Raw genomic sequence first — 25039 nt, 5'->3', positions numbered from 1 at the left:
TGTATATTCTCAGACTAGCAAAATATTTTCATTTTTATACTTAAAACTGACATTCTTATTACATACCTACTGTATTTTTCCAATGTTATTAGTACTTTGAAAACATGAAGTGAATATTCCTCAGTGAATATCATTTTACAAGCCATACAGTGTTATGCTATAACTGAGCTACTTGTATGAGCCTGAAGTGCTCATTTTTTACAGCTGTGCAAAACAAGAGTATTTAATGTTATCAACAGGCAGTTATTTATTACAGCTGAGAACTCTACATACAGTATTGCACACGTTATAGATGGACTGATTAACAAAACTATATTCATACATAAGTTACTAGCATTTACATAAATGTACTTTAATAGATTGTGCGTTAGGTGCTTTAGTAAATATGACAACTCTCTTCAGAGACTATTTCACAAAATATGAAAGTATAAACTTTCACTAACAGAGCATATACACGAACCCATGAATATGCAAAAGCCCTCAAGAACAGAGTTAGAGTGAATACAGGGATAGCACTTTTACCAACCACCTGTAACTGGAAATTAAAAAAAAAAAAAAAAAAAAGAATGTAAGGAATAGATTTACAAATGAGAGAATTAGTCGATCATTGGGACTATTTTAGACATTAGCTCTACAATGCCACACAGACTTGATTTTTTTTGGCAGGAATGGAGGACTGTGGCATTAGAAATTCAAATCTACTGAGCCTGTTGTCATGGTTTCCCTATATACTTTGTTACTGTTCTATAACTACTATATATAATAAAGCAACTATTTGTGTATGACAGCTGATAAAGGAAAACTCCAGTGTTTTTACATCAAAATTGCATACATTACAAAATAATTAAAATTCAAGTATGAATATTAATTAAGCAATACACGTGGAAGCTTCAACCCTCTATTCTTGTGGGCTGTGCTGACTACAGCAGGGAGGATGCCATAGATTTATCTCCTCCTCCCTCAACCAGTTCTAGCTGCATTCCCACTCCCTCAACAGGTAACAGTCCACAGTTCTCCCTCTCAAGTACCAATAAACAGCTCTCCAGAATGAATCCACCCCTGGATAGTAAATCTCCAGGTTTTATGCCTTATTCAGTTCCATCTCCTTCCCCCACTCCAACTCCTTCCTTATTTAAAGCCAGCATTCAGGTATTCCTTGTGAGCTCCCTTCCACCTCCATCTCCTCCCCTCCCCCCCAACTTTCAGCTCAACTACTCTAGTAACAATAGCTTCTTCCCCTCTCTACTCCTCCTGCAAGCTGCACAAGTGAGTGGCTTGGTGCATACGTGGCCACTTAAATTACTCTGGCTTTCCAGAAAGCCTGGAGAGATATTTACCGATACCTGAGTAGTTGGGGAGGAGGTGCTGAAGAATGATACATGTTGGGAAGATTGGTGTGTAGCCAGAAGGATCTTAATGTGCGAGAGGGAGATAAAACTAGTTTCTTTCTATCAAAGCAAATGGCTTCTTCCAAGCAATAAGTTTTGTCTTCCCTTAAATTAATGCCTGGTGTCAGTTTAACTAAAAAGCTAATTTCATTGATTTTATATAAGTCAAAGATTCTGAACTGTTTTTTTAAACTACAGTGGAATTTTCCTTTTACAAAGTTACCTTCATCTCAAACAACTGTTGAGCAGAATTTAGAGTCAACCTTACCAGGGAAAACCTAACATCTACTCAAGTTACCAATGAGGTTTCAGCTGTGACAGAAAGTAAGTCGTGAGTATGACGACAGGAAAGTGACAAAATTCCTTCCACCATCATAAAATAATTTCCTTGTTGGGTGACCAGACAGCATAGGGGGAATACATACATGTACTGGGTTGGAAGCAGTTTAGGAATTTTGCTGTCTTGGTCAACTGGGGGAAAAGACAGCTACATGGGATGTGGGAAAAGGAGGCCTGTGCACATTCTGCCTTAACATTCAACTGGTTGAAGATGTTGCATTATTCTGGAACACCACACTACTTGTCTTAGTGGCTGCAACAAAGAGATTTCCTTTCCTTGTAGCAAGCACAAACATTTATATAGGCACTAAGATAACTCAAAATGAAAGGGTGAGCATAACTTTGGAGACTTGAATTAGCCCATTCCAAAATGTAGCCACAGTTGCTGACATAACATATGAAAATTTTCGCACTAGAAGGCAGGATTTCCTCCCTCTTAGAGCTTATTAATTTTTCTTTGCAAACAGATCACCACTAAATCCATAATCAAAGCATCAAGGGGTGAAGACATTGGAAACGTCTGGCAGATACATACCTTCTTTTGTGTGTGTGTTCTTTTTAAATGAGTATAAGTTAATTCTGAAACCTATTCATATATATACAGCCCTACCATTTTCTTCTAATTAAAGCAGAATGCACATGGAGTGTGTTCTTACAGAACACTTTTTGGGGGGCTGGTAGGGGTGAAGGAGAGGGAAATGACAAGAAAAGGAGAAATATTGAGATTTATTTCCCATCACATATGAAAACACAGAAGTGCTACTGCCCCTCGCTGTTCTTACTGTCTAGAGCCCAATTCACCCCAAATTACTGCATAAATACACCAGTGCTGAAATTTAACACACAGGTTACATTTCCAAAATGCATTCGCTTTATTTTCCTTGAAATGCAGCCACACGTTACATAGCCTAAAAACCTGAAAGAAATGTGACAGCTTTAGAAAGTCACACTGATGAAGAAGTGTTTCATGGTGTTAAAAGCCAAGGTAATAGTCCTGAGATTTCAAATGTTAAAGCTTTCTCCACAGCCACAGGTTCCTTTGATGTTTGGATTATTGAAAACAAATTCACTGGATAGTTTGTCTTCTACATAGTCCATTTCAGTTCCTAGAAGTGTCAGCTGTGCTTTCTTTTCAATAAACACTCTGACTCCTTGAATGGGACAAAAACAAAACAACTGTTATGTAATCTGACACAGGTCTTGTGTTACAGTACAATCTGGTAGATAACTGATATAAAATGAAGCTAAAAACTGAGGTCTGTCAGTGAAATGTGCTGCATTTTCTTACTACTTTCAGGATATTCATCCTTTACTTGCCTCTGCTAAAGAACTCAAGTTGAGATTACTATCACTTGCTATCTGTAAATGGTTGAGTACTGATATTATGGTATATTTTATTTACACTTCATGAGGGGTCAAGCCAATATAATTGTGTAACTGTGCGATTAAAGTGCAGCTTTGACACTCCCACAGACTGGAATAAGATGTACATTTTTAATAGTGATAGTAATTAACCCTTGGAAGAACTTAAAGGGCCATGGTGGATTCACCATCACTGACAATTGGAATTTTTTTTTAAGACTTACGATGTAGGAATTATTTTTGGGAAGTCCTATGGCCTGTGTTATACAGGAGGTCAGATTAGATGATCACAGTGAGCCCTTCTGACCTTGGTGTCTATGAATTATGTTAATTAATCCATTTCTACTGGGATTACTAACATTCCAAAGCTCTGCACTGCTTTCAAGCAGCTGACTTTTTAAAGAAAACCTGCCTCAAAAATATTTTCTTATTTCCTTCTCAAATGGATTATCCTTCTCCTTGCCAAAGTTATATGGGTGAAGCTGTGTTACTAGCAATATTTAGTTCTGTACTAATGGGAGGTGTAAGGTCCATCCAATATACTATAAAGTAAAACAATCAGGGCTAGGAATTAGTGCTTCTAAAGTCTTAATAGCTGGAAATCCTGCCTATTCCAATAACATACAGAAGTTTTACAGGCTGCAGGATGCTGAACATTAAGACTGCAGTTTTGATTTATAGACTATTTATGATTTCTCATTTTAATAAGCCAATTTGGCTTTGTAGATGAAAAAATACCAATAATGATAAACCCAAGAAGGGAATCCATTAGTTTATATAAAAGCAGTGTTTTTGGAAGGTCCTTTGTTTCATCTAAGTATATTCGGTGCCAGTGTATATCAATGTAACCCAGGGATGCAGCAACCCCAGGGGCCTGGAGCCACCAAGGTTAGCCAAAAGAAGTAGGCTGTGCTGACAAAGAAGTGCTTGTGACAAAGTCTGCTGGAGGATGTGCTCCACCAAGCAACCTGCACAAGGAGGATCCTATGATACTCAAGCATTAACTTAAAGCTGCCACCCCACCACCAGATGTAAACATAGCCTCCCAGGCCCTGGAGAACTCCAACCCATGGTACAGCCTGGACATATGGTGGGGAGGGAAGAGGATGCAATTTGTACCCTCTGGGCTAGCAGTATTTAATTTAATCCAGGAAGTTTTAACAAGTGGGTACTTTTACAATGGAATCTAAAGTGACAGCAACAGCAATTCCTACTAGGGTATCCAAGGATTTCTCTCAGTAATTTCATGCAGCTAGTAAATTCTATCTTGTCTCTACTCCATTATAGTTTGGAAGTTTAGTAATCAAGTTATTCTGCACCTGCCCTCGCCACCTTTTTACTGCTTCAAATAGATAAGAACAAATAAACACTCACCATCTTGAACTACTTCTTCATCGGAGTCGCCTTTTGTTTTTGTATAGTCTAACGTGTATGAAAGTCCATTACACCCCCTTGTACGGACTCCAACTTTCACACCTACCTGAAATATAAGAGTTTTATTCACTTTTATTTAAATGTACAGTGTGCCAGCAGAGAGTTGGAAACTCGATAGCTACCATTCAATGTTTCCCCCCTGTCATCTAGGGTTAAAATTAGGATGAATTCATTTTAGGAATGAAGAGCCAAAATGTTTTGGGTTTCTTTTTTTTGGGGGGGGGGGGGGGGGTTACAGACTGACTAGAAGAGTGAGTCAGAACTTTTAAGTTATAAAATGCATAATATATACTCAAACTGAAGCCTAACTCCTATGCACTACACTAGTACAATTTATACCTATAATTCTACACTAGTGGTAGTAATAGTGATGAAAATGTCAATGAAGCAGAGGCACTTCTACCATCATATTGTCAGGGTTAGCCTGAGCCCTGCTTCTACTACAACTTCCATTCTACTTTTGCTATCACATGAAGTGTTGCAATGGTGGAAAGCTACACATATAAGTTTTCCTGTTGTGGACAAAGACCTACAGTATGTAAAAATAGCGTTCTAATGTTATTCACTAGTAAAACTGTTGGCACCCTTGTAGGTGTTTGGTCTTATAAGCAGTTTGGATGAGAAAATCTTGCTTCAAAGCCAAATGGTTTTATGACTTCAAATGAGACAGTTTATGCTTATATAGTACTGTCAGTCCACAACACTTTACAAACTTGAACACTCACTCACCATAGAAAGGAAGCCAGTTCTAGGGCTTAATGGGATGCATTCCAAATTCTCTCACCCAGCTCTCATCTGCCCCAGTAAAAATCACAGTACAGATCTTCTGCATGCCTGTTGCAATGAGTTACAGGCTGGTGCTTACTTCTCCTCATTGTAGGAGCAATTGAAGCAATTTACGTAATGCTGGCAAGTTTGAGGCTGAGCCAAATACAGTTACATTTTCACAGCATTGCTATCCTGATTAGTGGAGAGAACCTCTATTTCACAGTATACTAAAAAGTTACATGGGTTGCAATTTTCATTATCCATATTACCACTCAGCCCTTCCTATTTTTAAGATCTGCTCAACATTGACCCAGGAAGCCACACTGACTCATAATTCAGTCCAGTGACGGCCCATAACATTTTGGCACCTGAGGCGGGGAACTCAAATGACGCCCCCATGCCTCCTCGCTTGGGCCAAGCAGCAGAGGCAGCCATAAGCTGAGAAGTGAACGGTCACATCCTCACATTCCAAACCAGTCACATTAAAATAAGGCAATCTGGGGCTGTTAGGAAGATGATCCGATCTATCACCTCCAGATAAAGGGAAAAGCCTAGAACATGTAAAAAAAATTTAGTTTGATAGTTTTCTGTCTGGTAAGAACTCACTTATCAATAGACACAGCTGGAAAACCCTTATGTCTGTATAAATGTAGTTGTAAAACCCTTATTTCTGTATAGATGTAGTTGTGAAATCCTCACTTCTGTATTGTTTTGTATGTTTATTTGCATGGTCTCTGTCTGGTTCTGTAATTGTTTCTGTCTGCTGTATAATTAATTTTGCTGGGTGTAAACTAATTAAGGTAGTGGAATATAATTGGTTAAATAACCATGTTACTGTATGTTAGGATTGGTTAGTTAAATTTCAGTAAAATGATCGGTTAAGGTATAGCTAAGCAAAACTCAAGTTTTACTATATAGTCTGCAGTCAATCAGGAAGTAAGGGGGGAATGGGAACAGGGAATGGGGGTGGGGAAATTGGAATCATGTTCTGCTAAGGGGGGAATGGGAACAGGGAATGGGAACAGGGATGGTTCTGTGGTGTCAGAGCTGGGAACGGGGACACTGAGGAAGGAAACTGGAATCATGCTTGCTGGAAGTTTACCCCAATAAACATCAAATTGTTTGCGCCTTTGGACTTCAGGTATTGTTGCTCTCTGTTCATGCGAGAAGTACCAGAGAAGTGAGAGGGTGAAGGAATAAGCCCCCTAACAGAGTGTTTTTATTAACTTCAGCTTGGAGAAGCTGCGTTCTCCACTGGCAACTGTTACAGGAAGTGTTAGAAGTATGCGCAGAGCAACAAAAGCATTTGGAAAGAGGGTGGTCATCTTATTTGTGCACATATATTCCAGAACAGCCTTTGGAGTTGATCCTGCTGAAATGCATCTTGAAAGGGCTTTCAGTTCATCACCTAAATCACTCGCATCAATATCGCGTATGTCATCATGTGTCAACATGGTCTCTAGTGCCCTGAATTGCTGGTGTAGGTCTTTTTCAGGTATAGTGAGGAGTTTTGGAATATCATACAACATCCCAAATATACTGCTGTGTTCCTTGAGCTGCATGAAACGTTCTTCAACTGACTGTACTGCACAATCTAGCACCTGGTTAAAGAATTCAACTTTGAATTGTTGTTTGGAGTCTCTTATGGGATTAACCCGTGCCTCGTAATCAAAATGTCTTCTTCTTCGGTGACTCTTGTATTCTTGAATGGGTGGGAAAATAGCTTCAGTGTGAAGTTCCTCTGCCAACTTCTGTGCACTCTTCAGAACGTTTTGAAATCCCTCATCTGACCAGTAAGACTGTAGGTATGACTTTGCTTTGTCCAGTTGTTCCATTGCTCCAGATATATCAAGGTCAACACCTTGGAGTCTCTTGCTTACAAACATTTATTTCAAACAGTATGTCATCCCACAACACTAAGCCACACAGAAATTTGAAGTTATGTATGTTTCTGGTGATTCCATTTCCCTCTGCCACTGTTCTCCCACAAACAGTTCCTGTCATAGCATTATCCTCCATAATGGCAACTATGGTATCATCTATCGTCCCAATTTGGTGTTTGATAGGCTTTATCGCCTCCACTCGACTTTCCCATCGTGTGGCACTCAGTGGTTTCAGTGTCAGAGAGGATGTTCCTATATGTTGCTTCAAAATTTGCCATCGATGAGCTGATGCAGAGAAAAATACATAGATGCTTTGAATTACATTAAAATATTCAGATGCTGCATCACTGACCACCAAGTTCAATGAATGAGAACTGCATGGGACAAAAAAAGCTCGAGGATTTAACTCTCGGATCCATGTCTGCACTCTTCTGTTCTTTCCTCTCATGTTGGCACCATTATCGTAGCCCTGACCTCTCATGTCAGCTATCGCAATTCCTGTATTTTCCAGCTTTTTAAGAAGCACATTTGTCATATCAGCTCCTATAGTATCAGCAATGTCAATAAATTCTAGAAAATGCTCTCTGACAGTTACCATTGCGGGGACATTTTCACTAGGTTCTGTTGTTGTTACAAAATGCACCATTAAAGTCATTTATTCCGTATGGCTGATGTCAGGTGTGCAGTCCAGAATAACAGAGTAATATCTTGCTGACTTCAAATTTGCCACAATCTTCTGTTTGACTTTCGTTGCCAGGAACTGTATGATCTCATTTTGAATTGTTTTTCCAAGGTAGTGGTGCGTGTACATTTCTTGGGTGGTGACTCTTCCTAGATGCTCCTGGACTACAGCATCAAACTCAGCCATCAGCTCCACAATTTTAAGGAAGTTTCCATTGTTTGGCACATACAGCTGATTTGAAGTGCCACACAGTGCTAGGTTTTGGGTAGCAAGCATTCTCACAATGGCAATGAGCCTTTTCAGAACATTTTGCCAGTAAAGAGACTCTGATGCAATCTTCTCTTGATTCTGATAATCTACGGTGGCCTTTAACCTTAGTCTCATCTCAAGCTCTTTCCACTTATAGAATGCTCTCTGGTGATTTGCTGCCTTCTCATGGCATGCCAGATTTTTCCAGTCCTTTGTTCCTGAAGAACCCAATGTGGCTGGAACATTAGACTGGAAGAGTTTGCAACAAAAACAGTATGCAGCATTCTGGGTTTTTGAGTACATAAACCATGGCCTCTCCACTTTGTCACCATTGCAGATTTCACGCTTGTGAGTGTGATAAACAGAAAGCGAGAGAAGTAGTTGTGAGAGTGGCCCTGGTAAGAAGATAAGAGACAGACTTTCTTTTGGGCATAGTACTTGCTGGAGCAGACTTGGATCTCTGAGTAAGGAAAATACCTGCTGTTTGTTTTTATTGTGTTCAGAGAAACAGGACTTTGTGTACATTCATGTAAATAAACAGGATCACACCAAAGAAATACCTGACTATTGGCATCAATGTCTTCTCCTAATGGAAACAAGCAAGGCCCCAAATACTGGCTCCCCCTCAGGCCAGAAGGGGAAACATTATGTGGACATAACATACTTCACAACAGAATAACCCGCTTTGAGAAATTCAAAATTTTCATAAATTATTTGAAGAATACCTTCACATCAATAGTTGGAGATCTCTTGCCATACTAGGAAATCATTACCTTACTAGCATCAACAGATTAGACTAGTTTCATTAAAGTGGTAGTATGGACATACTTTAAAATTTTGTTAAACCTTTAAGAAATGCATGCTGGAGTTTAATCTGTCTCAAAGATTATGACAGTTGACTTATTGTCATTATAGTCATTTTCCCCCACCTCATTTGATTTTTGTATATGAAAATAAAGCTTGTTGGATAAATGCATTTATTAAAAAATAAAGGAAGATCTCATGTCTAAATGGTGTCCACAATGATTGTTTCAAGCTGCATTGTTTTACACTGATCACAAGTACTACACAGGACAGCTGCTAGTATAATAATAATTAAGAGTGCTCTTCATAAGGTAAGCTAAAAAATATTAGAATAGCATACAAGAATGCCATCCATTTGTACTTACATGATCAGGTTTATCTTTAAGAAGCTGTTTTATCTTATGTACAGCTGACGGAGTCTGAAAAATAAAGAGATTGTATTAACTTTTCCTTGCTTTGAAAAATGTTAAAAGTTCTGAATAATATTCAGTCGTTTATTGCTTCTACTGTCCATTGCAAATAAAAAACTCAGTTTCATTCCAGCTTCACAGCTCTCAAGTTTTCACTTTAGCTTCTCCTCCCGCACATTAGAAATCCACCTCTCACATTGGTGTCACTAGTGAGAGTATAAACTAGCCATTCAACTTGTTGTGTTTTCCAGTTACAAACTACAATTAACACCCTAAATTGCATAATTTTAAGCTGTCTGTCAGATGTAGACTCAGGGCTTGTCTACGCTTACCGGAGGATCACGCTGCGGCGATCGATGCATAAGCGGTTGATTTAGCGGGTATAGTGAAGAGCTGCTAAATTGACCGCCGATCGCTCTCCACTAATGTACTCCACCTGATTGAGTAGAGTAAGGGGAGTCAACGGGACCCCATGGTAAGTAGATCTAAGCTACGTTGATTTGAGTTACGCTAGTCATATAACTCAAATTGTGTAGCTTAGATCAACTTTTCCCTTTAGTGTAGACAAGGTCTCATAGAATTAAACTGGTTAATGCACATGAGAATTTACAGAAAAGAGCAGAGTTTATAAATTAACTTCACCACAAGCTGAAAACATAATGTAAAGGGGATCAAATAACCCCCTGCTTCCCGCCAGACAGACTACACATTTGTAGATAATAAATGAACACATCACAGGAAGTTAGAGACTAAAATTTAGATTCTCTTTTTGAAAAATACAGTACTGAAAATTGAGAAACTTCTTGAGAAGCTCACCACAAGATTTTTTTTGTTAAGTTTGCAACCATATACACTGCAATATCGTACTAGTGCATAAAACCCAGAAAATGTTAGTATGCCTTCATTGCCCAACCTGAGTGAAATGTTAGAATAACTAAACGTAGATCGTGAGACTGAGAATTTTGAAATTCTTTCAGTTTAAGATGATAAAATAAGTTTTCTTGTGTTATTAAATTATGATCTTTAATCTAATAGTGTTTCTATGAGAAGCCAGCCAGACTTTGGCTCTGCAGAAATCAGTTTTATCAAAGTCTAGGTGCCACAGAACTGGCTTCAGAAATAAATAAAGCCATCAAAAAAATCTACTTTATATACCTGCACGTTGCCTGATGTTCAATCACCAGGGGAACACAGGAATTGCAGTACCAGAGACCAAACACACTTAGTTCAATAGCATGTCTCCCATGGTGAAGATTGGCAGCTAATGCAAAGGAAAATATAAGCCCTCATAATGGTATAAATCTAACATAAGAAAGCCAAAATTGACAAATGCATTCTCCCACTTATCAATGGTGATCAGGAAATTTCCATGGTGAATAGGGGGCAGTTTCTACAGAAGTTCAGTTTTCATTAATAAATAAATAAATAAATAAAAATCTTGCTTTTATAGTTGTGAAGATAACCTTCTCAAGTCGAAATAACTGTATTCTGATGCAGTTTTCCTTCTGCATCTGATAAAACCATCAACTAAGTCTCATGTCCCGATCTTAGCACACAGCCCAAGCGAACAGACGCACTGAGGAGTTCTGAAGTTTAAACCATTTTGTATCATAGTTTTGAGGGGTAAAGCTATTACATCTATAATTTGTGATTTTTTAATCAATTCCTTCCAAGCCTGTCCCCCAAATCCTATATGCATTTGGAGTGTTGGCAGCTATTCAGATAAGTCTTCTGGATAATTTTTCAAGGTTAATCTATATAATGAAGGGAAACTTCTTGACCCGAGCTGGAAATCAGTTTATGCCCCAATAATCCTTTGACTTCATATTGTATTCTTGCCAGTAACTGTCACAGATAACCACTAGAAAATTTTTATTTTGTGGGTTTGTTTTTTTAAATTAAAAGAGAAACGTAAGGTTATGAGTGCAAGATAATTAAAGTAATGTTAAGGTTGAAACCTCAAATCACTCACCACACAAAAGGCAAGCTTCCTTCAAGACAATATCAATTTCCTCCAGAAACTCTGCAACATTAACAACCTCCCTCCGAACATCATCCTTGCCACCATGGAGGTCACCTCCGTACACGCCAACATCCCTCATCATAATGGTATTGCTGCCTATCTCAAATACTTACAAGAGAACTTACAACACTTGGATATCCACCCTAAACACATTGTCAAACTCACCCATTTCATCCTCACTCACAACTTCACATTTAATACCACACACTTTGTCCAAACCATGGGAACAGAAATCGGTACTAGGATGGCTCCCCAATAAGTCAACCTCTGCATGGGCCATCTTGAGGAAGAATTTCTGGAAAAATTAATCATGAAACCAACAATATACCTGAGATAGACTGATAATATTTTCATTGTCTGGACAGAAGACCTAAACTCCCTCAGATTTCCACCACAACTTGAACCACTACCACCCATCCATCAAACTCTCTGTATAACACTCCGACATCAGAATCAACACTCCCACATCACTCCCCACACTAGCATCAACTTCCTGTACACAAGGGGTGAAAGTAACTTAAATTTCTTATGGTACGGTCGTATCACAACCCCTCCCACCTCCACTCCTACACACTTTACTTCATAGATCCCTTTGCATAACTCTGATACAGTAGCTGTCTACTAGTTATATTCTAGAGCAGAGGTTCCCAAACTTATTTGGCCTACCGCCCCCTTTTCAGAAAAAAAAATTACTCAGCGCCCCCCTTTTCAGAAAAAAAATTACTCAGCGCCCCCCTGGAAATCTACTTTCTTTAAGCGAACAAACAGAAAGATGCAGTGACAAATTTGTGTTCTTTTATTTATCTATATTTCTACCTACGTCCTACAATATAGTAAAGAAAGAGGTGTTATTAGAATATCGCCCACGACATCAGGTATACAGTGGTTTTTGCGTAAGACGGCAAAAGACAACCAAACTAAAATACTAATGAAACTAATAAACTGGGTTTTGTTCTTTGCTTAGCATTAGATATATGTATTTGATATTAAATTGTCAAATATCAAACTAAATTTATCAAGAAATAATTAATTTAAAAATAATCAATATGCAATTAAAAATCAGTTAATAGTTTTAATTTAGTTTGCCCTTATTTAAATAATTGTTCCTTATTAACACACGCCTTATTTACCAATTAACACAGATGATTCGATAGATATAAATAAATGTTAATAGTTAAGTTTTTTTACGATTTCATTCCCCTGTTTTCGTTAATATTGTAATAAAAATATGACAAATATATTGACTGTACACTTCAAATAGCACTGTACCGACACAAGCCTGCTACGATTTTATTAGTAAGCACTAGAGACACAGAAACGTATGGTAGATATGTAAGAAAATGTATAAAAATACTCACGTGTAAATTGCTGTTTTATTGAAACAACAATAATACAATTTGCTTTGTATGTGATCCGTAATCCGTAAAGATCGAAGGTATAGAATATGAATAAAATTTTTTAAATACTTATTGCACGATTGTTAACTGCTTTTTACACAATTCAGAAACAATCTAAATTAGATTTCATACATGTCACCTATTTATAGTATTGTACTGTAAACAAGTCATTACACGCACATATTCCTGCCGATGCATGCTGGACTTCCCGACAATGCGCGACACGCTCGCCTGCCAACACTTGCTTGTTAAGAGCTGTTGGCGGACTTGACACCTGATCGGTTATAATTTGTGAATTTATTTGGAAAATAAAGTAATCACTACAACTTTAACTCTATGTTACACAACAGATGAAACGTGTACGAACGGTTTTTCAAAATTTTCTTATATTCTCTTCTTTCTTTATGCTTCCACCGCCCCCTTATTTTTATTCAACGCCCCCCCAATTGCACCCGAGGCTACTACTGCCCCCCTGGATCGTTCCAGCGCCCCCCAGGGGGCGGTATCGCCCACTTTGGGAACCTCTGTTCTAGAGTATTGGTAGTAGCTTTAAGGGTATGTCTACCCAGCTGACATTAAAGCCACGGCAGCGCTTTAACGACGGCTATGTAGATATACCCTTTTGTGGATGACTTTCAGCTTGTTCATTTGTTGAGGCCTGTGGGGTGTCACAGACCAGCAAACAGCAGCAAGCCCCTCCAGTGGGAAAGAGGTGTGAGATGGAGAAGTTTCAGCTGGGGTGCCAGATGCTGCGAAACCCAGCTTGTGCGCTGCCAAGCCCCATGCCTTGCCCCCCAGCCCCCTGCCTCTGGCATGCCACAGCTGCCTGCAACAGGGACTGCTGCACAGACTCCCCCAAAGAGCCTGGACACAGGAGAAGGAAGGAGCGTTCCTGGCTCTGGTTCTCCCCGATTGTAGCCAGGCGAGCTTTCCCTCCCGCAGCTGGCTGAATAATGAATGAACCCAAGGGCTGGAAGCAGAGCGCAGTGCCCTGAGTATGGAGCGCAAAGACACCCCTCCATCCTGCAGCATGCACACACCACTCGCTCCCCAAGCTGCCTCGTCCCCCAAGGGCCCTCGCATGTGGATCTGCATGTTGGAGAGCAGGCAGCCCGCAGGAGAACCAGCCCAAGAGCAAACCGGGTGGGGAGCAAGGGGCTTTCTGCAAAATCACACTCCTGGGTCCTGCTTGTATTGCGCTCCTTAGACCCCCCCCCAGCCTGCTGCCTTTCAGCTCTCCTAATCTCCCAGGTCAACTCTGATTCCCTCTCCAACTACGCTTAGGGGTGGTCGGTTTGCTTGCAGAGAGGGATGTTTGCTGCAAACATGCGATAAATCAGATTTTTTGTTATTGTTTTAGTTAAACCTAGCCTATTTTACCAATTGGTACTGAATGCTTCAGCCACTTTCTTACCGGTACGCCGTATTGGCCTGTACCGGCTTACTTTCACCTCTGCTATACACCACTATTAGCTTCAACAATTGAACCCTACAAACGACATTATACAAAAAAACCACGGATCACCACATTACCTCCACAGTTCCAGAAAAATCTGTTCTCTACAGCTAGATACTCAGATACCACAGAATATGCTATTAAGAGAAAGTCTCGGATACACTTCTTAACACACTTCAAACAAGGACACTCTACCAGAGAAGTAGATTGCACCATGGAAAAAGCCACCCAAATGCCCTGGAAAAAACCTGCTTCGATACAGAAAAAAAACAAACAAGCCCCATGATGGCACACTGCTACCACCCCACACTGGAATCCATCTGGGGTATCAAATAATTATAACCCATATTTAATGGCCACCACATCCTGAAAGAAATCTTTCCCAACCACACTCTTGGCCTTCAGCCTCCAAGCCTCGCCAAGCTGGGTATCAGAAGCAAGCTCCTCACAGACCAGGATACACCAACTCAAAGTGGCACAAGAACTTACCACAACAACAGATGCAAAACTTACAGACATATCACCACTGCAATGATGATCAATTACTCCGCCCCTGAACACACCTTTCAAGATTCGTGGAACTACACACGCTTATCACAGTATGTGGTGTACATCCTCAAGCACATCAAATGCCCCAACAACTTGGGAGAAACCAGACAATTACAACTCTCTCGAATGAAACTTGCATAGAAAAATGATAAAAGACAAAAACACTATCACCCACGGGTAAACACTTTTCACTTTCAATATCTGTCCACAAAGGAAATCTGTACAATATCTTCAAAAGGCGAGCCTGGGAACTTAAATTCATAACTCTGCTAGACATCAAAAACCATGGACTCAACATGGACATTGTTGTAATGAGCCATAAAACCAATTTGTAACACCCCCCTCCCCGCCTGCTCAACCTTAACTGCCCACTTCAAATCCCTTATGCATACCAATCTAACCCTCTAATGACCACTTTAAGTGGCCTCTTGTGTTCTGCCATAAGTTTACCAATCTATCCCAACTTGTATTTAGCTCAGACACACTGATTTCCTTCCCCAGATCTGAAGGGCTCTGTGCAGCTCAAAAGCTTGTACGTTCCACCAACTGAAGTTAATCCAATAAAAAAAAATATTACCACACCTACCTTCTCACTCTCATAGTTCAAATTTAACATGAAAAAATGTCAGGCAATTCAAAGTTATGTTTTTCGAAAGCACTTGTATCTCACCTACTCTTTCTGTAAACTGTAATTTTTAGGACTGTTGATTAATCACAGTTAATTCATGCGATTCACTAAAAAAAATTAATTGCGATAAAAAAATGTATCACGATTAATCGCAGTTTTAATCGCACTGTTAAACAATAAAATACCAATTGAAATTTATTAAATATTTTTGGATGTTCTTCTACGTTTTCAAATATATTGATTTCAATTACAACACAGAATACAAAAGTGTACAGTGCTCACTTAATATTATTTTTATTACAAATATTTGCACTGTAAAATGAGAAACAAAACAAAACAAAAAAAGTATTTTTCAATGCACCTCATACAATACCATAATGCAATCTCTTTATCGTGAAAGTGCAACTTACAAATGTAGATTTTTTTTTGTTACATAACTGCACTCAAAAACAAAACAATGTAAAACTTTAGAACCTACAAGTCCCACTCAGTCCTACTTCTTGTTCAGCCAATCATTCAGACAAACAAGTTTGTTTACATTTACGGGAGATAATGCTGCCTGATTCTTATTTAAAATGTCACCTGAAAGTGAGAACAGGCATTCATATGGCACTGTTGTAGCCATCATTGCAAGGTATTTACATGCCAGATATACTAAACATTCATATGCCCCTTCATGCTTCCAGAGGACATGCTTTCATGCTGATGACGCTCGTTAAAAAAATAATGCATTAATTAAATTTGTGACTGAACAACTTCGGGGAGAATAGTATGTCTCCTGCTCTATTTTACCTGCATTGTGCTATATATTTCATGTTATAGTAGTCTCAGATGATGACTCAGCACATGTTCATTTTAAGAACCCTTTCACTGCAGATTTGACAAAATGCAAAGAAGATACCAATGTGAGATTTTTAAAGATAGCTACAGCACTCGACCCAAGGTTTAAGAATCTGAAGTGCCTTCCAAAATATGAGAGAGATGAGGTGTGGAGCATGCTTTCAGAAGTCTTAAAAGAGCAACGCTCCGAAGTGGAAACTATAGAACGCGAACCACCAAAAAAGAAAATCAACTGTCTGCTCCTGGCATCTGACTCAGATGATGAAAGTGAACATGTGTCATTCTGCACTACTTTGGATGGTTATCGAGCAGAATCTCTCATTAGCACGGATGAATGTCTTTTGGAATGATGGTTGAAGCATGAAGGGACATATGAATCTTTAAGACATCTGGCACATTGCGACACCGGCTACAACAGTGCCATGTGAACACCTGTTCTCACTTTCAGGTGACATTATAAACAAGAAGCGGGCAGCATTATCTCCTGCAAATTGTAACCAAACTTGTTTGTCTTAGCGATTGGCTGAAGTAGGACTGAGTGGACTTGTAGGCTCTAAAAGTTTTACATTGTTTTATTTTTGAATGCAGTTATTTTTTGTACATAATTCTACATTTGTAAGTTCAACTTTAATGATAAAGAGATTGTAGTACAGTACTTGTATGAGGTGAATTAAAAAATAATATTTCTTTTGTTTTTTATAGCGCAAATATCTGTAATCAAAAATAAATATAAAGTGAGCACTGTACTTTGTGTTCTGTGTTGTAATTGAAATCAATATATTTGAAGATGTAGAAAACATCCAAAAATATTTAAATAAATGGTATTATATTTTTAATAGTACGTTTAATCGCACAATTAATCGAGATTATTTTTTAAATCATGTATTTAATCACGATTAAGGTTTTTAATTGCTTGCCAGCCCTACTAATTTTGTATTTCTTTATTTTTGGAGATGCAACACTTCAGATGTTAATATACTTTCCCTCTTTAATTCACAAGTGTCCAATTTTAAGTCATACTGATCAGGTACCCTCAATAATAGCCTGTAGCATGTGAGTTCTACAAGTTAAGCATGTCATTTAATAATCATACTCCTTTTGCTGATTTTGAAGGCCAACTTCTACACTCAATTATCTGCATACAACCCGTTTTAGAATGAACATTTTTTTCTGTGTGTTTATTTTGTTGCTCTTTTGACTGGGAGGTTGACAGTCAACGTTCAGTGGCTGGTTTGATGACTTTAGTCATGGTTTCTCACTGAACAGCGAGGACTGTGTGAAGGTCGTCATCTTTCATCTTCCGAGGAGGCCGTGAAATGGCTGATGGACCTACAATTGTATTAATAGAAGGTTGCTATGAAGATGCCATGCACGAGAGAGAGAGAGAGAGAGAGAGAGATTGGGCAATGGAGGGCAGAATTAGGTCCTAACTTTGCTTTTTTTTTTTTTTTTTATCCATCAAGTGCCACCCTTTATACGGTGGGGGAGAAGGATACATAAGAACATCTAAGTAGGCCTCTGTCTCTTTCATTTCTATCATTGGTCTTCTTACTATTGTCTTTTCTAAAGAAAGTAGTCCTTGTATCAGAAGCCCCCTCATTCACAAGTGTGCCTGCTCATTTCAGTGCCCTTCTCTGAGCCTTATTTCTGCATTTTTAGATGAGGACATGCTGTAGAGATCTATTCTGACATGACATCAAAAGAAAAAAAGCAACTGGCGGTCATAAGCATAAATCTTACCTATTTATACACTTATATGTACACATGCAAACACATTACAAGCAGTTCAATAGGGGCCTTAGTCGCACACAGCACAAGGAAAGTACCCTTAACGTAAAGTGCCCCATGTAAACCAGGGGCCACTTGAGAGGTACATTTCTATAGGGCAATCATGGATTAAAAAAATCTTGACTGTACTTTGTGCAGATGGATAGAGAGAAATGCAGGGCTGACCTGTGCTAACATTGGTACAGCTGACTTACCAACTTCTTCCCCATGCCCTCTTGTTAACATATTGTAATACCTCAGCCACAGCATAGGCGACATCCCTGTAGGGCTGAGTATGTGGCATCATTTGTTAGAGATTCTTGAATTGTTACTGCAGACAACAATTTTGCAGACTCCAAACATTCAAAATAGTGAGTCAGTCTTGTAAAAATCACAAGACTGGTTTGAAATTTGAGGTTTAAAATATACACTTGTGCATGTGTGTGTATTTCGTTACAGGGATCTTTTTGTGCATCTTCTGGTTCCCGAGCCCTTACCGTGCGTTTACTTGCCCCTTTCAAGCTTTCCTGCATAACCACGAGAGGTGACAGCTCCTTTAAAGGTAAGTGAAAGCCAAGAGTCTCGTGTAATCTCGTGATTCCAGGAGCAGGAGCTTTACGGAAAACATCAAATATCGCCAACCTCGCAATAAAACCTCGACAGTCGGCGACCCAGGATTCATCCCAGCGCGCCCGCCCCGGCTCTCGCCTGCGACCCAACCGAGAGCGCTGGCCAGGCCCGCAGGCGAACAGCCCGGCCGGGAGGGGGCTCCGGTCACTTGCTCCCTCGTGTCAGGAGACCCCCCCGGACTGCTGCTCAGTACAGGCCCTGGAACCGCTCTTCACCGCGGCAGGGGTCTGGACAGCCTCGCCCGGAGACGCGCCCCACACCCCGCCGGGCACCGGCTCCGCTCACCGCCGCCCCGCAGACCTGGCCCTGGGGCTAACAGCCGCCGCGAGCGCGGCGCAACCCCCCGCGATACTCACCAGAGTAAGGGCGGCCCGGGTGGCCTGTATCTTCCTCTTGCTCACGGCCCGGACCGTGGCTCTGACCACCGAGGAGGCCATTCCGCCTCTCAACCCCGTCCTCTCCTGTCGTCCATGGGCACAGGGCAGTGCGTTCTAGTTTGCCTCTAGTGTCATGGCGGCCGGAGTGTGATGTCATCGCTGCGCGCCGGGTAGGTTGAGGTGCGTGATGACGGAGGGGAGCGTTTCCGGAAGGGCTGCCCGGACGGGTTTGTGCAGGACTTCAGGCGCTTCCGTCTCGAGTCGGCACAATGAAGAGGGAGCAATAACCGGAAGAGCCGAGGGTGAGTGTCGTTCCCAGATCCGCGGCTCTGCTCGAGCCCCTCCCACGACCCCTCCGCGGCTGTTGGGCTCCCGAGCGCGCGAGCCTGACACCCCCCCCTCCCCGCGGTGACCGCGGAGCAGCTTCCCCGCCCCCTGGCCTTATGTCCCTACTCCCCCTCCCGCAGCCTGCGGCCCGGCCTGTCTCGCTGCCCCGCGGCTCCTGGCACTCCCCGGGGAACCCCGTGCCGGGGCAGGCACGGGAGGAGGGGCCGGGCCCCTGAGTTCCTGCCAGCCCCTCGCTCCCCGTTGCTGGCCCGGCCTCTCGACCCCAGCGGGCGGTAGTTGTGCGCTGCGGGGACCGGCTCCCCGGGGGCGGCGGGCTCTCCCGGGGCGGCGAGCCCCCCTCGCTGCCGGCCCGGTGAGGCGGCCTCACGGGGTCGGCAGTTCGCAGCGCGAGTGTCTGGGACAGGGCCGCCCGCTGCGAGCGGGGCTGGCGTATCCGCTGTCCTTGCTGGAGCCCGTCAGGTCCTGCGGGGGGCGGGGAGGATGGAGAGTGAACCCGAACGCGGGCGCGCCCTGCCAGGAAGGCAGCAGCGGCTTGACAGATCAGCCTCGTGATTCCTGCCTAAGTGTAGGGCAAACCCCTCCTGTACTTTGACTCTCAGCTTCCTCCCTGTGTGTGGTGCATTTCATAATCTCCCCTGGTTGGGTGTGTATTTGGGTTTTTCTGGGACAACTATAAAACATGTTGCTAGATCACTAATATATAGTTGTATGGCTGATTCTTTGTTAATCTATGGAGTGTGTGGAAAGTTATTCTGAAGGGTGTAAAACTCTCTCTTTAGCCAGTAGCCTGGAGCAATTGTGCAGCTCCACAACACTGTGTAATCATGGATTTAGTACCAGTACATCCATCTAGGTATTCACCTAATTTATTATGTCTTAATTTTAAGTGCAACGTCTGTGTGGTTTAGACCACTTCATTTGAAAATAACCTATTCTTATTTATAGAAAGTTTCATAAAATATATGAGAGAGAGAGAATTCAAGACTGTGTGTCGGATGTACACAGGTATTTAGGTACCTAAAGATGCAGGTGTAGGGCCTAGTAGGATTTATGAAAGCATTTCAGCAGGTTAGTCACCAAAGTCCCAATTAGGAAGCTAACTCACTCAGGGTACATCTGCACTGTGATAAAAGACCCATAACATGGCCACAGCTGCTCTTGCAGCTCAGCCTGCAAGGGTATGAAATTGCAGTGTACACAAGCGGGAGGGGGGGCCTCAGAGCTCAGGTTCCAGCCTGGACATTTATACTGAAATTTTTAGCCCTGCGGCCTAAACTCTGCAAGCCTGAGTTAGCTGACCTAGGGTCTGTGAATTAGTGCCGCAGGTTTTTTTATTGCAGTGTAGACATAAGGTTAGGTGCCTCATTGGATATTTCAAAAGTGCCTGTCTGCATCTTTAGGTGTCTATATATATACCTTTGTACATCTAGCCTTTTCTTCCTCTGTGTGTGCTGCTATATTTAAACCTAATAATTTTCAGTTGGGTGACATGTTTTGTTTACTCATCCCTGGGTTTAGCCCTTCAAAATGTTGTCTTAAATTTGAGTTACAGCCTCGGGGGGGTGAAGGGGGGGGGGAATGATAGGCACAGTTCAGTTTCAAATTAAATTAGTAGTATTGCTTTGATACAGAATAAAGAAATACAGTAAAAAGAAAATGTAAATGCTTGACATTTAGTGATATAGATCTTATTTGTGGATTTATCACCAAAAGCAAAAGGGGGGGGGGGAGGAAGGGTGGATAGGTCAAAACAAAAAAGTTGATTGCTAATTTGAAAAAAACATTTTGTTTCAAAACGACTGTTGAAATAAAATGTTTCATCATGTCCAAAAAAATTCCTTTTTTGATTAAAACTATTTACCATATTTGCAAATAGTTTTGGTGCCCTGATATATTCATATTTTGGTAAATTTACCACTTGCTGGGGGAAAGAAATTGCCCAACTCTAGTCTTTATACGATGTGCAAGGTGTACTGAGGAAAAGGAGTTACTCATTTGCTAAACCTGTTACATTTTTATTCCTCTTTAATCTGTTGTTAAACAGTTGATTATTTAAAACTACCTTCTTTTTTTTTTCCAGGTGCAAATTATTATATTGAAAATCAATTACAATGGGAGATGCTGCAAAAACTTGCTTTGCCAAAAGAAAAAAGGAGAGGGGAGCTCTAGATGAAGAGGAATTGAAGAGGAACTCTTTACAACAGGACTATCACCCCATGGAGGATTATGGACATGGCAAAAAAATAGATATGGGCTCTCAGAAGAAAAAGGGATCACAAGGTCACTGTGGAACCAGTCCCAGAAAAGGACCACATAGTATTCTGAGTAGCTCAAATTCTTTTAAAAACATGGGTCACAACCAAGGGGTAAGGATAAATGATACCCAAAAAGACCAAATTAAGAAATGGATATCCGATGACCATCGCGGCAATTCAGACAGCTGGAGAGAATACAAATCTACAGTTGGGATTCCTGTGCTTAACAGGACAAGAAAAGACTCTTTTCATGAGGTAGAAGGTGCAGGAAGCAGAAATGTCAGAAGACAGCTTCAGAAAGACTTAAATGAAGAAATGTCAGACACACAGAAAGGAAACTCTGGTAATGAACACATTTTTTTACGTAGTTTTTAAAGTAAAATCGATTACTGTGTGCGTGTCCGGAAAGTACAACTTTAAGGTTCACTGTTAATGCAAAAAACTAAATAAAAACATTTCTGTTCCTTAACACTTCTATCTTGCAAAGTATCGACTGTACTCAATGGCAGCATTTTAAGCAATATTGTTACAATATTTGATACAAAGATTGTTTTTATAAACTGGTCGTACTATGAAACCATCTTGTTGGTTTGGTAGATTAATCACTTTATAAACTTTAGACAAGTATATAACAACAAGTGTGATGTCCCAGTCTGCAACTTTAATATTCTGCATTTTTCCAAGATACAACTTGATATAAATCTCTCCAATCTATAAACATTGTTGAAGGAGTTGCACAAGTGATTGACATTACTTGCTGCAAGACCATATGGTAAACTTACACACAACTTGTTCAGTAAATTAGCTAAAAAAAGTGAAAAGGAAATGGGAATAAGACAACATGGAAAATAGCTAACTTAATGTTATCTTCTCATGCAGGTAACTTCTATACATGTTTCAATCTGTAACTTTAAAATAAAACTATAAAAGTCTTACACTATTGTGTAAAATAGGAAGTTGTCATGTGGGGGGGCTTATTCTGATTTGGATAGGAACTTTTCCTCTGTAAGGAGAGAAGAATAAGATCCACAGTATAGAGACATATTTACCAATCTTGGCATAAAGTGTTATCCTGATAGCATAGTGACCTTCAAGTAGAGAAGCACTAAATTGGATGGTGAGACACTGTAAACCACATGCTTAGAAAGGTTTTAGTTTTTTAAAAAGAACAATGAGTGACTGACTTGTCTCTATTCTTCCCCTGCTGCCCGTCCCCACCCCAGAAAGGGCGAGGAGTGTATTTTTTTTTTTTCTTTGTGCTAAACCTTGTAAAGTTTAACTATGCTGATGGCTGCTATCTAGATGCTGTTTTTTTTGTTAAACTTCCTTGATGTAAACATTTGCAGTGCCATTGCGCAGTGCTAGCGAGTGAGAACTAGAATAGCTTGATAAAAGGGGAATTTTGTTAAATTGGTATATGATAGCATTTTGTGTCTGGAGATATAAATGAGGTGACTGGCAATATTAGAACATGAGAATGGCCATACTGGGTCAAACCAATGGTCTATCTAGCCCAGGATCCTGTCTTCCAACAAGTGGCCGGTAACCAGGTGCTACAGAGGGAATGAACAGAACAGGGCTATTATTGAGTGATCCATCCCCTGTCCTTCAGTCCCAGCTTCTGGCAGTGAGAAGTTTATGGACACCCGGAGCCTGGAGTTGTCCCTGACCATTTTCGCTAATGGCCATTGATGGACCTATTCTCCTAATTCTTTTTGGAACCCAGTTATACTCTTGGCCTTTGCAACGTCCTCTGACGAGTACCACAGGTTGACTGTGCGTTGTGAGAAGAAATACTTCCTTATGGTTGTTTTAAACCTGCTGCCTTATTTTCATCGTGTGACCTCTAGTTCTTGTGGTATGTGAAGGGATAAATAAGACTTCCTAATTCATTTTCTTCACACCATTCATGCCTTTATATATTCATATCCTCACTTAGTACTTCAGTATAGGCAAGATTAAAGATGACGAATACAGGTATTGAGAGGGTTTAATGAGGTATTGGTAAGAGAGAAATGGAACAGTATGGAAGAACTAAAGAGAGAAAATATGGAGGAAAATGAGAAGTGAAGAAGAAATAAAGGCCATTTGACATTTAGCAGGATGATTAGGAACATTGATACAGAAAAGGTCAAAAGAGAATTCTTTGAGTTGTTGAGGTTGTGTGTGGGAGGGAGAAGGGGTGGCATTTTTGTTTTTTCATTTAAATTGGATATTTGTCTTCTGTCCTTTAACTGAAACTGTCTTCCAAATATTTCAAGAAAAATCATACTTATACCATAAAAGAAATGCATAAATCAGGGGTTCTCAAACTGGGGGTTGTGACCCCACTGGGGGTCGCAAGGTGGTTACAAGGGGGTCGCGAGCTGTCAGCTTGGTGGGGCTGACATCCCCAAGCCCCCATTAAATTACCCCCCCCATTTTTAATTTATAGGGAGGGGTCACAGTCAGAGGCTTGCTGTGTGAAAGGGGTAACCAATACAAAAAGTTTGAAAACCACTGGCATAAATGATCTGTAACAAACTGTTTCCTGTATGAAAGCTTTAAATATGGTACTCTACAGTTAGATAACTTTAATACTAGTTGACAACAGTCCACCCTGAGGTAGACTTGGCTTTGACTCTGAGTCCCTGTGGCACACTTTAACTGTGTCTACACTTAAAATGTGGCAGTGGCACAGCTACAGCACTTCAGTGTAGACACTTGCTGCAGCGATGGGAGGGGTTCTCACATCTCTGTTGTTAATCCACCTCCCTGAGAGGCAGTAGCTAGGTCAAGAGAAGAATTCTTCCATTGACCTACCGCTGTCTACTCCAGGGGTTAGGTCAGCATAGCCACATCTCCCAGGGGTATGGATTTTTCACACTCCTGAGAGACGTAGCTACGCCGATCTAAGTTTTCAGCGTAGACCAGCCCTTAGTTGTCCTTAACAAGTTTTTATTACATCTCCCCATCCCTTCAACTCCTTCACTCAGTCAACTGCCATGGAACCTCTGGCTCCCATGTTCCATCTGGTAGCTGCTCAAGCACCGTCTGTCTTTTCTAGAGGCGTTGTTGTTTGCCTCATTGCGGCTGGTTAAGCAGAACTGAACTGAGGACAACCCGTAATGAATAAGTGAACCAGGTTTCAAGATTGAAGCTTAATCTAGGGCATTAAGGGTATGTCTGTTCTGCCAAAGAAACCCTGCGGCAGCAAGTCTCAGAGCCCAGGTCAATTGACCGGAGCTGTTGCTATGGGGCTAAAAATAGCAGTGTAGATGTTCCCACTGAGGCTGAAGCCTGGGCTCTGAAACTCAGCAAGGCGGTGGATTACAGAACCCGGGTTCCAGGCCAAGCAAGAACATCTACATTACTCTTTTTAGCCCCATAGTGTGAGCTTGTGTCAGTTGACCTGGGCTTTGAGACTGGCTGTTTTTTTGCAGTGTAGATGTACCCTGAGCCTTTTGGTGG

General features: G+C 40.9%; 2 protein-coding genes across 2 annotated transcripts in view; one reads left to right on the top strand and one right to left on the bottom strand.

Annotated features, from left to right (window-relative positions):
* On the bottom strand, positions 1–19140 carry LOC135879963 (iron-sulfur cluster assembly 1 homolog, mitochondrial). Its single transcript, XM_065406007.1, has 4 exons — positions 18966–19140; positions 9275–9328; positions 4464–4569; positions 1–2878 (listed from the first exon to the last, which is right to left on the bottom strand). The coding sequence occupies exons 1-4, from the start codon at positions 19044–19046 to the stop codon at positions 2730–2732; spliced, it is 390 nt and encodes a 129-aa protein (XP_065262079.1). The 5' UTR covers positions 19047–19140; the 3' UTR covers positions 1–2729.
* Positions 19141–19231: 91 nt separating this feature from the next.
* Positions 19232–25039, top strand: part of TUT7 (terminal uridylyl transferase 7) — a 46261-nt gene continuing 40453 nt past the window's right edge. Inside the window, exons 1-2 of the mRNA XM_065405966.1 lie at positions 19232–19288; positions 21415–21932. Coding sequence (XP_065262038.1) covers positions 21446–21932 — 487 coding nt within the window. The 5' untranslated portion in view covers positions 19232–19288; positions 21415–21445. The remainder of the gene's footprint in view (positions 19289–21414; positions 21933–25039) is intronic.

Source organism: Emys orbicularis, chromosome 6 (genome assembly GCF_028017835.1).
Source record: "Emys orbicularis isolate rEmyOrb1 chromosome 6, rEmyOrb1.hap1, whole genome shotgun sequence".
In the NCBI taxonomy this organism is placed as follows: domain Eukaryota; kingdom Metazoa; phylum Chordata; order Testudines; family Emydidae; genus Emys; species Emys orbicularis.
The sequence above is the reverse complement of the archived record's forward strand: the minus strand, read 5'-3'. Positions and strand labels throughout refer to the sequence as shown.